Source organism: Heterodontus francisci, chromosome 3 (genome assembly GCF_036365525.1).
Source record: "Heterodontus francisci isolate sHetFra1 chromosome 3, sHetFra1.hap1, whole genome shotgun sequence".
Classification (NCBI taxonomy): domain Eukaryota; kingdom Metazoa; phylum Chordata; class Chondrichthyes; order Heterodontiformes; family Heterodontidae; genus Heterodontus; species Heterodontus francisci.
Window position 1 is genome coordinate 169,446,531 of NC_090373.1, and position 14,687 is coordinate 169,461,217.

A 14,687-nucleotide genomic window follows, 5' to 3' on the forward strand; every position below is an offset into this window, starting at 1 on the left:
CATCATTAGTATCCATTTACTTGTCTTTGTGTTTTTTTCCTCCCAGCGCAATAAATAAATCTATTATATACAAGAATTAGGAGCAGGAATGGGCCATTCGGCCCCTCGAGCCTGCTCCACCATTTGAGAAGATCATGGCTGATCGGATTGTGGCCTCAAATCTACTTTCCTGTCTACCCCCTATACCCTTTGACTCCCTCATCAATGAAGAATCTATCTAACTCAGGCCCGAATATATTCAACGACCAAGCTTTCACTGCTCTCTGGGGAAAAGAATTCCACAGACTAACAACCCTCAGAGAAATAAATCTCTTCATCTCAGTCTTAAATGGGAGACCCCTAATTTTTAAACTGTGTCCCTTCGTTCTAGACTCCCCCACAAAGGGAAACATCCTCTCAGCATCCACCCTGTCAAGTCCCCTCAGGATCTTATATGTTTCGATAAGATCACCTCTCATTCCTCTAAACACCAATGGGTATCGGCATAACCCACTCAACCTTTCCTCATAAGATAACCTCTTCATCCCAGGAATCAGTTGAGTAAACCTTCAGTGAAATGCTTCTAATGCAATTATATCCTTTCTTAAGTAAAGAGACCAAAACTGTACACAGTACTCCAGATGTAGTCTAAGGCCCTGTACAGCTGTAGCAACATTTCTCTATTTTTATACTCGATTCTCCTTGCAATAAACACCAACATTCCATTTGCCTTCCTAATCACTTGCTGTATCTGCATGCTAACTCCTTGTAATTTGTGTAACAGGACACCAAGATCCCCTCTGTACCGTAGAGTTCTGTCGTCTCTTTCCATTCGAACAATTTGCTGCTTTTATATTCTTCCTGCCAAAGTAGGCAAGTTCACTTTCCCACATTATATTCCATCTGCCAAATTTTTGCCCACTCACTTCACATATCTAAATCCCTTTGTAGACTCTTTATGTCCTCTTCACAGCTTACTTTCCTACCCAGGGATCGGCACCTTGTCCAAACACAGACACTAGTATCCGTGGTTAAAAATTTTGAGGTCCGTGGTCATTTTAAATTCAGTAATGAGAAATGTTTGCTAAATAGCGGGTTTCCAACATTGGGATTTCGGAAATCTGCCATTGGCTTCTTCCTTTACCCACTGACTATTTCAGATTTCCAGAATTCGTAGTAATTTACTTTTGTTTAACTTTAATTAGAGACATCAGCTGAGAACTGGTCACCAACTTGGTGAACGCAGTTCTAAACATCGGCTGAAGCCAGTCTGCCAGCACTAAAGATGGCGGTGGTTGCTATAAGCGTTAGCTGAAGGTACTATGCTGTTTTCAAGATGGTGGTGTACATTGTTTTGCAACAGTGCAAAAGCGCATCTCTTCACCAGCTGAGGTCAGTAAACAGAGAGGGGAGCCACAGAGGTGGGGGAGGGGGGTAACATAGAGAGAGGGGGAGCGAGCTAAACACAGAAAGGAGATATTGAGCGGGGGAGAAGAGGGGAAAGAGAGAAGGTCACAGAGGTGGGGGAAGAGAAAAAGATCAAGATGGCTCCTGACAGATGGACATCTATCCAAATTCTGCGTGTCGCTACATCACATGTGCAGGCAGACATTAACTACTTGTGCAAGAAAAAACAATGCCATGTATCTCAAAATATATGGAGAAACGTGTTTTAAATCGGACTGTGTTTTGACGACAATAGGTTGGCTATACACTTTATATACAGATTAATTGCCCCCATGTTAGGGGCAATTGACAGGGGCAACAGATTAATTGCCCCAGGTGGGCGTTGAGTGCCAGGGGGGTCAGGGAGGTGGGACATTTACCCTCACCCCCCACCAAGCCCGCAGGGAGGTCGCCTTGTTTTACTGGGCTACATCTTAACGTAGCAGAGGCCCCCCTCCTGCTGCTGGTTTAAATCCCAGTGGTGGCGGAAAGAGGCCCTTAAGTGGTTAATAATAGGCCTCTTAAGAATCTCAATGAGCCTCTGGCCCAGAAGGCCATCGTTAGCCTGTCTCGCCTCGACTTAATTAATAGGGCGGCACAGTGGCGCAGTGGTTAGCACTGCAGCCTCACAGCTCCAGCGACCCAGGTTCAATCCTGGGTACTGCCTGTGTGGAGTTTGCAAGTTCTCCCTGTGTCTGTGTGGGTTTCCTCCCACATGCCAAAGACTTGCAGGTTGATAGGTAAATTGGCCATTAGCAATTGCCGCTAGTATAGGTAGGTGGTAGGGAAGTATAGGGACAGGTGGGGATGTGGCAGGGATATGGAATTAGTGTAGGATTAGTATAAATGGGTGGTTGATGGTCGGCACAGACTCGGTGGGCCGAAGGGCCTGTTTCAGTGCTGTATCTCTAAACTAAACTAATTGTGGTGCTATGGGAAGGCGTTGGGCCCTCCATCCCCCGCTGCAATTCTGTGGACACCCCTGCTTCTGGGAGGCCCATTAAATTCAGCCCGTGACAGCACCAACAGATTCCTCACATCAAAGTCATCCTGATTGACAGGCTTGGCTTCCAGTCAGACAAAGCGCAGTCCAGAGGATGCTATAGGACCAGAAAGTCCACACCCTGGGGAGGGGTCTGTGGTTGATCAAAGGCCTGGGAGAGGGGATCGGCGGTTTCGGGGAGGACATGTTCGGGGGAAGACTGGAAGAGTCAGGCAGGATGGTGTCCAATTGCGGTGGGATTGTCCAGATAAGCACTTATTATCTCCTAGTCTGACATTCCTCACCTGGGTTTAGCTGCCCTGTTTCCGAAGGGTCAGGAAAATTGGTTTTCCAGAATTAAATTCAAAAGGGTGTATAAAAATGAAGCTCGCAGTCTCATTATAATATTTAAAATGCCAACTTGCTCCCCGGCCACTTCACCCTGCCTCCAGGTGTGCGAGTTGGAGTCAGGTTGGGCTCAGGATTCAGATTTAACACCCAAACAAACCTGCCCATTTTTGGGAGTTAAAATTCCCCCCACTGTATCAGAATCTGAATTTGTATAGAGCAAATGGTCTAATTTGTTCTGATGGTAGTTTTTTTTTTAAAACTATGGTCTTACCTGAGAAATAAATCACAGCTATGGATAAGATGCAGAAAAAGGACAAAAACTTAGTTAGAAGGATAGGCCTAAAAAATAGGATTACCTACGTTAGAGAAATGATGCTTTAGAGGGGATGTAACATAATTTTTAAAAAAGTGATGAAAAGGTTGGATTTCAGATTGCATTGGTTATATTATATGAGGTAAATTGGGATGATAAACAAAGAGTTGAGTTAGATACAATGATGATTTAAATCACGGATGCTTCTCCACAGAGCAAGACAGAAATCTACACCTGATACCAGCTCAGATGCCAACTCAAAATATCAAGATAAGGAATGTTTATTCTAACTGTGTGCCTCCATATGCTTCTTTAAATACACCCTATATTATCTATCTTTGCATGATCCCCTTGTTTCCAAGTAAATAAAACAAACGGTCTATCTCCTAAAATTGAAGTAGAGTGGATTTTAAGTTTTTTTTATTTTAAAACACTTTTAAGACCAGCCATCATTGATCTCAGTACACAAAACAGTGCTTCTAGTGCATGGTAAAAATCAGCAACTGTATGAGGAGAAAAAAAAAATGTTTGGAACAAGGAACAGCCTTTTTGTCCATCAAACCCAGACTTTCCACCACTCAATCCATCTCAATCAAATGTCCTACCCCTCTCCCTCCACCTGACACTGCCACCTGTCCACCTGCCAAGACCTATATTCTTTTCCTAGCCTCCATGGAAATCACAGATTTGTATAATAATTCACCCCACTTCCTGACAAGTGTTAATACAGTTTCTTTTAAAAATTATCAATTGATCCAGAATTAACCATTCTTCCTGGTAACTTGTTTGCATATTACTTGATCAAACATCAGATTTAGAGAAAATTTGAACCTGAAATTTTGCCATGTTTGAATATGCTACTAATCTGGGATTTGCACACAGATATATTCCTGCCTCCAAGTCTTAGTGACCTGAGTTAGTTCCATTTAATTGAAAGGAATTTATCATTTTTTAGAGGGAAAGATCTTTTTATTAGCCTATAAGAGAATGGAAATAATTAACTAGCCAGATATGTTAATACGTTACCAACACCATGAAGTTCATTGGCATTCAACAAACCTAATATCTGTACAAATAATCTCCTAAACTGAAAAAGTACATTTAATAAAATTTACCAATACACAAAAAAAAATCCCAGTAAGGTTGTAAAAAAGTGTTCAATATATTATAATAGGTAATTTCATTGTAAGTTGCTTTTCCAAGGGTTATCATCAAGGTCACAATTTATGGTTTTCATGGAAAAATGTAAAATAAGTCCCCAAAACTCTGGTAAAAAATCCTGGACTCCAGTGCAAAAAAAGAGGATTTGACTTATTCAGGTCCACGCCAGTGGACCTAATCAACACAAAAGGGGTTCAGCAAAGCTCTTTTACATCTTTTTTTAACAAGTATAATAACTTGGTTATATGGGAGCACTGTAAACAAAACCAAGGAGTGTTCTGTTTGATTTGTACAACACATTGATTGGGCCACAGTTGGATAACTATGTGTAGGTACAAATTTGTGGACAGGTACAATAGTTTACTGGCTAGAACGCTGGAATAGCAACCCTGAAGTCATGAGTTTAAATCCCATCATAGCAAATTGTGAAATAAATGAAGTTTTGTCCATCTGAGATGAATTTTTATTTTAAATTCTGCGTACCCTAATATAGAATACAGCAGTTAATTGATGTTTTTCGGGCAAGAGGAAGGTTTGTAGTGGAGTTCCCCAGGGATCAGTGTTGGGACCCTTGCTTTTCCTCTATATTAATGACCTAGACCCTGGTGTACAGGGCACAATCTTAAAGTTTGCAGATGATACTAAACTTGGAAGCATTGTGAACTTTGAGGAGGATAGTGTAGAGCTTCAAAAGGACATAGGCAAGTTGGTGGAATGAGCAGACAGGTGGCAGATGAAGTTCAATGCAGAGAAATGTGAAGTGATTCATTTTGGTAGGAAGAACATGGAGAGACAATATAGAATAAAGGGTACAATTCTGAAGGGGGTGCAGGAACAGTGGGACTTAGGTGTATATGTACATAAGACATTGAAGGTGGCAGGACAGGTTGAGAGAGCGATTAATAAAGCATACAGTATCCTGGGCTTTACTAATAGGGGCATAGAGTACAAGAGCAATGAAGTTATGCTGAACTTGTATAAGACACTAGTTCGGCCTCAGCTGGAGTACTGTGTCCAATCCTGGGCGCCGCACTTGAGGAAAGACGTGAGGGCATTGGCGAGAGTACAGAAAAAATTCAAGAGAATGGTTCCGAGGATAAGGACTTTCAGTTATGAAGATAGATTGGAGAAGTTAGGACTGTTTTCCTTGGAGAAGGCAGAGAGGTGACTTGATAGAGGTATTCAAAATCATGAGGGGTCTGGACAGAGTAGTTGAGAGAAACTGTTCCCACTTGTGAAAGGATCGAGAACGCGAGACTTAAAGTATTTGGTAAGAGAAACAAAAGTGACATGAGGAAAAACTTTTTCATGCAGCGAGTGGAATGCGCTGAACAGGAAGAATATGCAGGGTTATGGGGTGAAGGCAGGGGAATGGAACTGAGGGAGTTGCTCTTTCAAAGAACCAGTGCAGACACGATGGGCCGAAAGGCTTCCTTCTACACTGTAACGATTTTGTGAGAAACAATATTAGAACGTGGAAAGCGTACAGTGATTATGTCGAATTTGTACAAGATCTTATAATTATGGAGAGCATCTCAAATATTGGAGTTTTCTTTCAAAGGAACAGAGATGGTTTCAAGGGGAACCTAAAAGAGGTTTTAAAGATAATCAAAGGCATTGAGAAGGGAAATAGTGAAGGCCCGCTTTTATTGGTTGTGAATCATTGGTACCGAATGAGCATAAACTTCCATTATAACTGACTAAGGTATTTTTTTTTCTTACATAGTTATTAGAACACGGAATGCTTTGCTAAAAGCAGAAACTACAATGTTATTTAAAAGGATTGGATAAGTCTTTGAAAAGGAAGAATACAAAAGGATACAGGGAAAGTGCAAGGAAATAAGATTTGCATACTGTTCCAGTTGAAAAGCTAGCACAAGCACAGATGCGAGGGGCCAAATAGCCTCCATCTGTGCTGCACTTTTGACGATTTGATAACATAAACCATGCCGAAATACCATGCTTCATGCCACTTATATGTGAAAATATTTTGAAAATAAAACTGACATGGCTATATTTTCCCCTTCTCCCTCCCAAACAAATATGTAAAAGTGTTCATCAAAACGCTTTGTGAGACTATACCCCTTTAATAATGTATTCATGGGTCAGTCTACAGCAACAGTATTTCTGGTCATTCCCAGGAAATCGTAGCTTATCTCTGAAATATCAAAAACATGGTAAGCATGTTCCGGAGAAAGCAGGCTGTAAAGGGAGCCATTTTTCTCTTGGCTTTGCTGTAAAAACGTTGCTATATCCTTCCAGCGGCTAACTTCAACTTCATCATCGGCCCATTTGTATGCTGGTAGAGTTGTGGAACGAAGAAGAGGATATGCACTATCATGGTACACTTGGACAAATAAATTCTTCAAAAATGCTGCATCTCTCTGTAAAAAAACAAATAAATTCTAAACTATTTCAATAAGGAATCTTTAATATTCATTTAAACAAACAGTAACACTTTTTAACGATTTTGTCAGAAGATGTAAAAAAATATTAAAAGCAAAATAAAAAAATCAATTCAAATCCCGAGTTAATAGCATCCTGCAGGACAGGGTCTTGTTCTAAACAACAAGTAACTTAGCTTGTGTATCCTAATACCACATTAAATGCACTAGTATAAAAACAATGAGATTATAGTAATACTGTCACTTTTGTAAGATTTTCAATTTAGCAGCAATACAAAAGTGGCAGTATAATTCTAGAGTCAAAACAATAATACTTTTATATTTCTTTTGGGCCTCCTTATCTCGAGAGACAATGGATACGCGCCTGGAGGTGGTCAGTGGTTTGTGAGGCAGCGCCTGGAGTGGCTATAAAGGCCAATTCTGGAGTGACAGGCTCTTCCACAGGTGCTGCAGAGAAATTTGTTTGTTGGGGCTGTTGCACAGTTGGCTCTCCCCTTGCGCCTCTGTCTTTTTTCCTGCCAACTACTAAGTCTCTTCGACTCGCCACAATTTAGCCCTGTCTTTATGGCTGCCCGCCAGCTCTGGCGAATGCTGGCAACTGACTCCCACGACTTGTGATCAATGTCACACGATTTCATGTCGCGTTTGCAGACGTCTTTATAACGGAGACATGGACGGCCGGTGGGTCTGATACCAGTGGCGAGCTCACTGTACAATGTGTCTTTGGGGATCCTGCCATCTTCCATGCGGCTCACATGGCCAAGCCATCTCAAGCGCCGCTGACTCAGTAGTGTGTATAAGCTGGGGATGTTGGCCGCTTCAAGGACTTCTGTGTTGGAGATATAGTCCTGCCACCTGATGCCAAGTATTCTCCGAAGGCAGCGAAGATGGAATGAATTGAGACGTCGCTCTTGGCTGGCATACGTTGTCCAGGCCTCGCTGCCGTAGAGCAAGGTACTGAGGACACAGGCCTGATACACTCGGACTTTTGTGTTCCGTGTCAGTGCGCCATTTTCCCACACTCTCTTGGCCAGTCTGAACATAGCAGTGGAAGCCTTACCCATGCGCTTGTTGATTTCTGCATCTAGAGACAGGTTACTGGTGATAGTTGAGCCTAGGTAGGTGAACTCTTGAACCACTTCCAGAGCGTGGTCGCCAATATTGATGGATGGAGCATTTCTGACATCCTGCCCCATGATGTTCGTTTTCTTGAGGCTGATGGTTAGGCCAAATTCATTGCAGGCAGACGCAAACCTGTCGATGAGACTCTGCAGGCATTCTTCAGTGTGAGATGTTAAAGCAGCATCGTCAGCAAAGAGGAGTTCTCTGATGAGGACTTTCCGTACTTTGGACTTCGCTCTTAGACGGGCAAGGTTGAACAACCTGCCCCCTGATCTTGTGTGGAGGAAAATTCCTTCTTCAGAGGATTTGAACGCATGTTATTTTTATACTTTAAATATTTACAAAATTGTACTGAGTGGGAGAAGCAAACGCCAGCAGCAGGGAATTTTAAACCAGATCACACATTGCGGTAAATCTTTGGCTCCATAATTGCAGTGTTACAGAAGAACATGTATTGAACGTGTTGTGTCATGTCGTTATGACATCATGAAACCAGAAACATTAGCCAACAAGATATGGTTAGCCGTTTCCCCTCACTTGTTAGCAGTATGCATATTGTGGAGCCCTGAACAGCAGAATCTCAAAAGAATTGAAACAGAATCTCTATAAGAGATGTGTGATTATACTCAGAATCTGCTCTCACATACCTATGTACAGTACAGAAACACCTATAGAATAATATTTTTAATTTCTCAGGATATGGGCGTCTCTGTGAGCAATTAGTGCCCATCCCTAGTTGCCTTTGAGAATGTGGCGCCTGAAAAACAGGTAATATGCAAAACAATTTCTAGGCCCAAGAATTCTGAACATACTCATTTCAGATACTTCAAGTCTCTCCCTGGGTCCTGTCCATAATTCTGTGTTACAAAGCAAAACCAGTCCTATTAATCAATAGACCTTCAATTTCACCAGTGCAATGATATTCTGGTTTCTAAATGGGGTCAATTTTTTTGTTGTGCTCATCAGCAAAATGTACCTTCCTTTTTAAACACATTTTCTGAATATTACTTGGCTGCAAATTATACCTCCCAGGCAAACATACATTGTGAGTCAGCTGAGGTGTTCCCTGCTGATATCTCCAGTATGTTTGCTTCACCTAAACATTCCTCTATTAAGAAAGTTATTTTTTCCCCATGCCTCACACATTTTAATGCAAAGGCTGCAATGACAAGAAAACCTGTAAAAAATTCAAGTACTCCCGTTCAGGTGCAGGGGTTGCAATTCATGATTTCCCCATGCCCAGTCCTATTGAGGGAGGCAGCATGTAAGCTTAATTTAAATGATTTCAGTACACAACCCTGTACAGCATGCTGCTGGCTGGCTGCACTCTAAGGGCTGAATTTAGTGAATCCACCGTCAGTACCGGTGGCGGGCCCGGAAATGGGTGTTGTTTCCATTTATCGTGTGGGCGGGTGCCCCACTGCGATCATGCCGTGGGCAGCCAATTTGCATACTGGAGGCGCGGGGTTCCTTCACTCACACGTCAGGGGCAGGAGGCGAGGCGCCTCCAGAGCAGGTTCTGCGCCATATTTAAAGCTCTGCCAGCCCTGCTGACATTGCTTCCTTATATTCACTTGCTGCTATCTGCTCAAAGCTATGACTCATTTTGCATTGACTCCAGACTCCCAAACCCTCCAGAGACAAACCCCGCAGGACAGCCGAGCCAAGACACAGGAGGCCCCATGGTTCAGTGATGCCGCCCTCCAGATTCTCCTCCAGGGTGCAAGAGAAAGGTGGGAGGATCTCTTCCCCAGTAATGGCAAAAAGTCATCCTCCCGCTTGATCAAGTAAGCTTGGATGGAGATAGCTGAGGAGATCAGTAGCCGTGGGGTCACCCCCCCAGAACTGCGTACAGTGGCACATGAGGGTCAAGAACCTCCTGCATTCAGCCAAGGTGAGTGCTCCACACTTTTTTCAGTGATTACATGTGGCTTCGCAGGAGGAAGCGGGGCATCGAGGATGGCACTGCAACAGCAATGGCAGAGGGGGTAAGGCAGATGCATAGTTGCAACTTGGCCACAGCTCATCCACCTTAACTCTCCCGAGAGCAGACAGCACCATGAGTTCTATGTGAAAACCTAGTAGGGGACACGGGGCTGACACTAGCAGAACTGTCATGTTGATCTCTCTGTGAAGTATGACCATCTCCCTCTTTCCTCTTTCAGGACAAGAAAGCCCACTACAGGAGAGAGACAGCCCAAACAGACAGAGGCATACCGGATCTTCGGTGTCTCACCACAGCCAAGGAAGAGGTGTTAGAATTAGCAGGGCCACAGGGCATCCGCGCCATATCCAATGGAGAGACTGGAGTCTCCACGCAAGAGCAAGGATTGGCTGCCATTGACATATAGTTCACTTCCGGAGACCCACATCACATATGGTCAGCATGCCGAGATCTGCACAGCCTAACCATACATGTTTGTGGTCTCTCATGCAGGTCAGCGTTCACAGGAGACTCCAGCAGACAGGGGATATAATTCCACCTCTGAGGAGGATCAGCACTCAGAGGGTGCAACGTCCAATGAATCTCCTGCACTTTCCAGCAGCGCAGAATTTTCATCAGTGCTAAAGATAAGGCTGAAGCATTTGCAGCAATCTTCAGCCAGAAGTGCCGAGTGGATGATCCATCGCGGTCTCTTCCTGAAGTCCCCAGCATTACAGATGCCAGACTTCAGCCAATTTGATTCACTCCTCAGTATATCAAGAAACGACTGAAGGCACTGGATACTGCAAAGGCCATAGGCCCTGACAACATTCCGGCAATAGGATTGAAGACCTGTGCTCCAGAACTTGCCACGCCCCTAGCCAAGCTCTTCCAGTACAGCTACAACACTGGCATCTACCTGGCAATGTTGCTCAGGCATATCCTGTACACAAAAAGCAGGCCAAGTCCAAGCCGGTCCATCAGTCTACTCTCAATCATCAGTAAAGTGATGGAAGGTGTTGTCAACAGTGCTATCAAGTGGCACTTGCTTAGTTATAACCTGCTCAGCACTCTCAGTTTGAATTCCACCACCACTCAGCTACTGACCTCATTACAGCCTTAGTTCAAACATGGATGAAACAGCTGAACTCAAGAGGCGAGGGGAGAGTGACTGCCCTTGAAATCGAGGCATCATTTGACCAAGTATGGCATCAAGGTGCCCTCACCAAACTAGAGTCAATAGGAATCGGGGGCAAACTCTCCACTGGCTGGAGTCGTACCTAGTTCAAAGGAAGATGGTTGTGGTTGTTGGAGGTCAATCATCTCAGCTCCAGGACATCACTGCAAGAGTTCCTCAGTGTAGTGTGCTTGGCCTAACCATCTTCAGCTGCTTCATCAATAACCTTCCTTCAATCATAAGGTCAGAAGTGGGGATGTTCACTGATGATCACACAATGTTCAGCACCATCCGTGACTCCTTTGAACTGCCTCCAATACAACTACATCCCTCCTCAAGTAGTCCATGTAGAAATGCAGCAATACCTGGACAATATCAAGGCTTGGGCTGATAAGTGGCAAGTAACATTCATGTCACACAAGTGCCAGGCAATGATCATCTCCAACAAGAGAGAATCTAACCATCTCCCCATGACATTCAATGGCATTACCATCGCTTAATCCCCCACTATCAACATCCTGGGCTGTACCATTGACCAGAAACTGAACTGGATCAGCCATATAAATACCATGATTACAAGAGCAGGTCAGAGGCTAGGAATCCTGCGACGAGTAACTCAGCTCCTGTCTCCCCAAAGCCTGACCACCATCTACAAGGCACAAGTCAAGAGTGTGATGGAATACTCTCCACTTGCCTGGATGGGTGCAGCTCCAACAACACTCAAGAAGCTCGACACCATCCAGGACAAGCAGCCCTCTTGAAACAAACATTCACTTCCTGCACTACTGATGCACAGTGACAACAGTCTGTACCGTCTACAAAATGCACTGCAGCAACACACCAAGGCTCCTTAGACAGCACCTTCCAAACTCGCGACCTCAACCCCTAGAAGGACAAGGGCAGCCGATGCATAGGAATACCACCACCTGCAAGTTCCCCTCCAAGCCACCACCATCCTGACTTGGAACTATATCGCCGTTCCTTCACTGTCGCTGGGTTCAAATCCTGGAACTCCCTTCCTAACAGCACTGTGGGTGTACCTACCCCACATGGACTGCAGCGGTTTAAGAAGGCAGCTCACCACCACCTTCTCAAGGGCAATTAGGGATGGGCAATAAATGCAGGTGTAGCCAGCGACGCCCACATCCCATGATCGAATAAAAAAAAACCTCAGTGGGTTTCCATTCAGCTGTAGAATCAGGGTCACAAGCTGGTGAGAGCACCGCATACGCGCCCACACAGCTGGCTGAGGCTGAGACAGTCGAGGCCACTGACAGTTGGAGGACTGTGGGTGGCCAGGCCCATGCTGAGCCGCAGGCTGATAGGTAGGCTCTGGTGTCAACAGCACAGGGGATGCTGGAGTTGTAGAGAGAGATAAGGCAACGTCTGGTGGAGATGCCAGAGACCATGCGCAGCCATTAACGGACAATGGAGGAGTCCATCCATATCATGACTGCTGACATGTCTCAAGCATGTGAGCCATTTGCTTCCTCCATGGAGAGGCTGGCGACCCTCGCAGAGGTCCAGATCCTGCAGATGCATGCAGACTTGCACACCATCGCTTCAGCCATGAGCTCAATGCTGTAGTGACAAGGTAAGAGAAGGACGAGGTCACTGGAGTCCCACTCCTCATCCTTCTCTGGTGAGCAGAGAGGGTCAAGTGAGTCTTAAAAGGTAGGTAGAGAGGCTGGCCTGCACAGCTCCCCTCAGGGCGCTAAGTGTGGACCGCAGCTCCTCAGCTCTTCCGCCTGTGAGTACAGCTCCAGCAGCCACAACACCTGAGGAGAGTCCTGCACCAGTTCAGGAAACCCGCAGGCAGCCGGGGCCTTCCAGGCCTCAGGCAGCCTGAGGACGACCACCGAAGTCATCACAGGCCAAGGGGCAGCCTGATCAGCAGCCTGCCTCCAGTCCAGCTGCTGGTGGTGAGTTTATACCTCTTAGAACCACTCACAAATGTATAAAGTAAAGCACCTAGACACACTTGGGGCTTCATGGGTGTTTGATATCTGAAATCTGACATGTGATGCTTCATACAAGTTCTTTTGAGCAAGCCATTATTGTTCATGATGTAAAAGTGATTATTCTATGTCTTAATGGTGAGCTGCTGATTTCACTCTCACTCTCTTAGTGGAATGCCAATGTAAGCACAGTCCTCATTTAAATATGATCTGCCATGGGCACTAGCGCATGTTTCAGCTGGGCACGGAACACAAATGGAAAGGTGGTGACAGAATACATGCATTGAGGTGAGTCATTACTGGTTTCGCTGTGAGTGGACATCAAGGTGGCTGGAAGTGGGTAATTATGAGATTGAAGCGCTGTCTAAGGAGCCTTGGTACATCGCTCAATCTACCTGGCCTCCGGTGCAAGGGTTTCAGCATACAGTGCTGCTTGGTCTTCTCCCTCCTCTGTGTCCACCTCATCAGTGGAGAAGTGTCGCACAGGCATCTCACTGTCATGCAAGGCCTCCCCCCTCTGCAAAGCACAGCAAACCACCACGATACGAGAGACCCTCACTCAGGCATACTACAGGGCTCCACCGGATCAATCGAGACAGTAGAATCTCATCCTAAGCAGCCCAATGGTCTGCTCAATGGTCGCTCAGGTGGAGCCATGGTAATTGTTGTACTTCTCCTCTGCTGCACTGCGAAGGTTCCTCACAGGCACGAGCAGCTAAGTCTTCAATGGGGAGGCTTTTGTCCCCGAATTTCCATCCCTGAGGACGCACAGGTGGGGGGAGGGGGCTGGAAAAGTTGTGACAACTGGATCTGTCGAAGTATGCAGGTGTGGTGGTCGCTTCCCAGGAAGTGGGCGCATAACTGCATGAAATGCGAAATGCTTTCAGTGGTCGCAGGCCAGTTGAATGTTGATGGAATGCTTGACTGTCAGGGTCAGTCTGTACATAGTCACTAACCCTCCTGAATAGGAAAATTGTCACCTCCTTGATGCAGCAGTGGGTTGCTGCCTGTGAGACCCAACAGATGCTCCAAGCGGATCCTTGGAATGATCCAAACGTGTAAATGTTAAGTGGCACTGTGATCTTACGAACATACAAATTGGAAGCATGAGTAGGCCACTCGGCCCTTCGAGCCTGCTCCGCCATCCAATAAGTTCATGGCTGAGCTGATTACTCCACATTTCCAACTACCCCCGATAACCTTCCACCCCCTTGCTTATCAAGAATCTATCTACCTCTGCCTTAAAAATAGTCAAAGAGTCTGCTTCCACTGTCTTTTGATGAAGAGAATTCCAAAGACTCACGACCCCTGACAGAAAAAAATTTCTCCTCATCTCTGTCTTAAATGGGCGACCCCTTATTTTTAAACAGTGGCCCCTAGTTCGAGGTTCTCCCACAACGGGAAACATCCTTTCCACATTCACCATGTCAAGACCCCTCAGGATCTTGTATGTTTCAATCAAGTCGCCTCTTAATCTTTTCTAAATTCCAGCGGATACAAGCCTAGCCTGTCTAATCTTTCCTCATAAGACAGCCCGCCCATTCCAGTCTAGTAAACCTTCTCTGTACTGCCTCCAATGCATTTACATCCTTCCTTAAATAAAGACGACCACTACTGTACACAGTACTCCAGATGTGGTCTCACCAATGCCCTGTATAGCTGAAGCATAACCTCCCTACTTTTGTATTTAACTCCCCTCGCGATAAATGATAACATTCTATTAGCTTTCCTAATTACGTGCTATACCTGCATACTAATCTTTTGCGATTCATGCACTAGACACCCAGATCCCTCTGCATCTCAGAGCTCTGCAATCTCTCACCATTTAGATAATATACTTTTAAAAAAAAAATTCTTCCTGCCAAAGTG

The 14,687-nt window shown here is 45.0% G+C and overlaps 1 protein-coding gene across 4 annotated transcripts in view; it reads right to left on the reverse strand.

Annotated features, from left to right (window-relative positions):
* Nucleotides 1–3,508: 3,508 nt before the first annotated feature.
* Nucleotides 3,509–14,687, reverse strand: part of nphp1 (nephronophthisis 1) — a 189,956-nt gene continuing 178,777 nt past the window's right edge. For all 4 annotated transcript variants that reach the window (XM_068027505.1, XM_068027500.1, XM_068027499.1 and 1 more), the window contains one exon: nt 3,509–6,616. In XM_068027505.1, the coding sequence (XP_067883606.1) occupies nt 6,338–6,616 (279 nt within the window). In that variant the 3' untranslated portion in view covers nt 3,509–6,337. The remainder of the gene's footprint in view (nt 6,617–14,687) is intronic.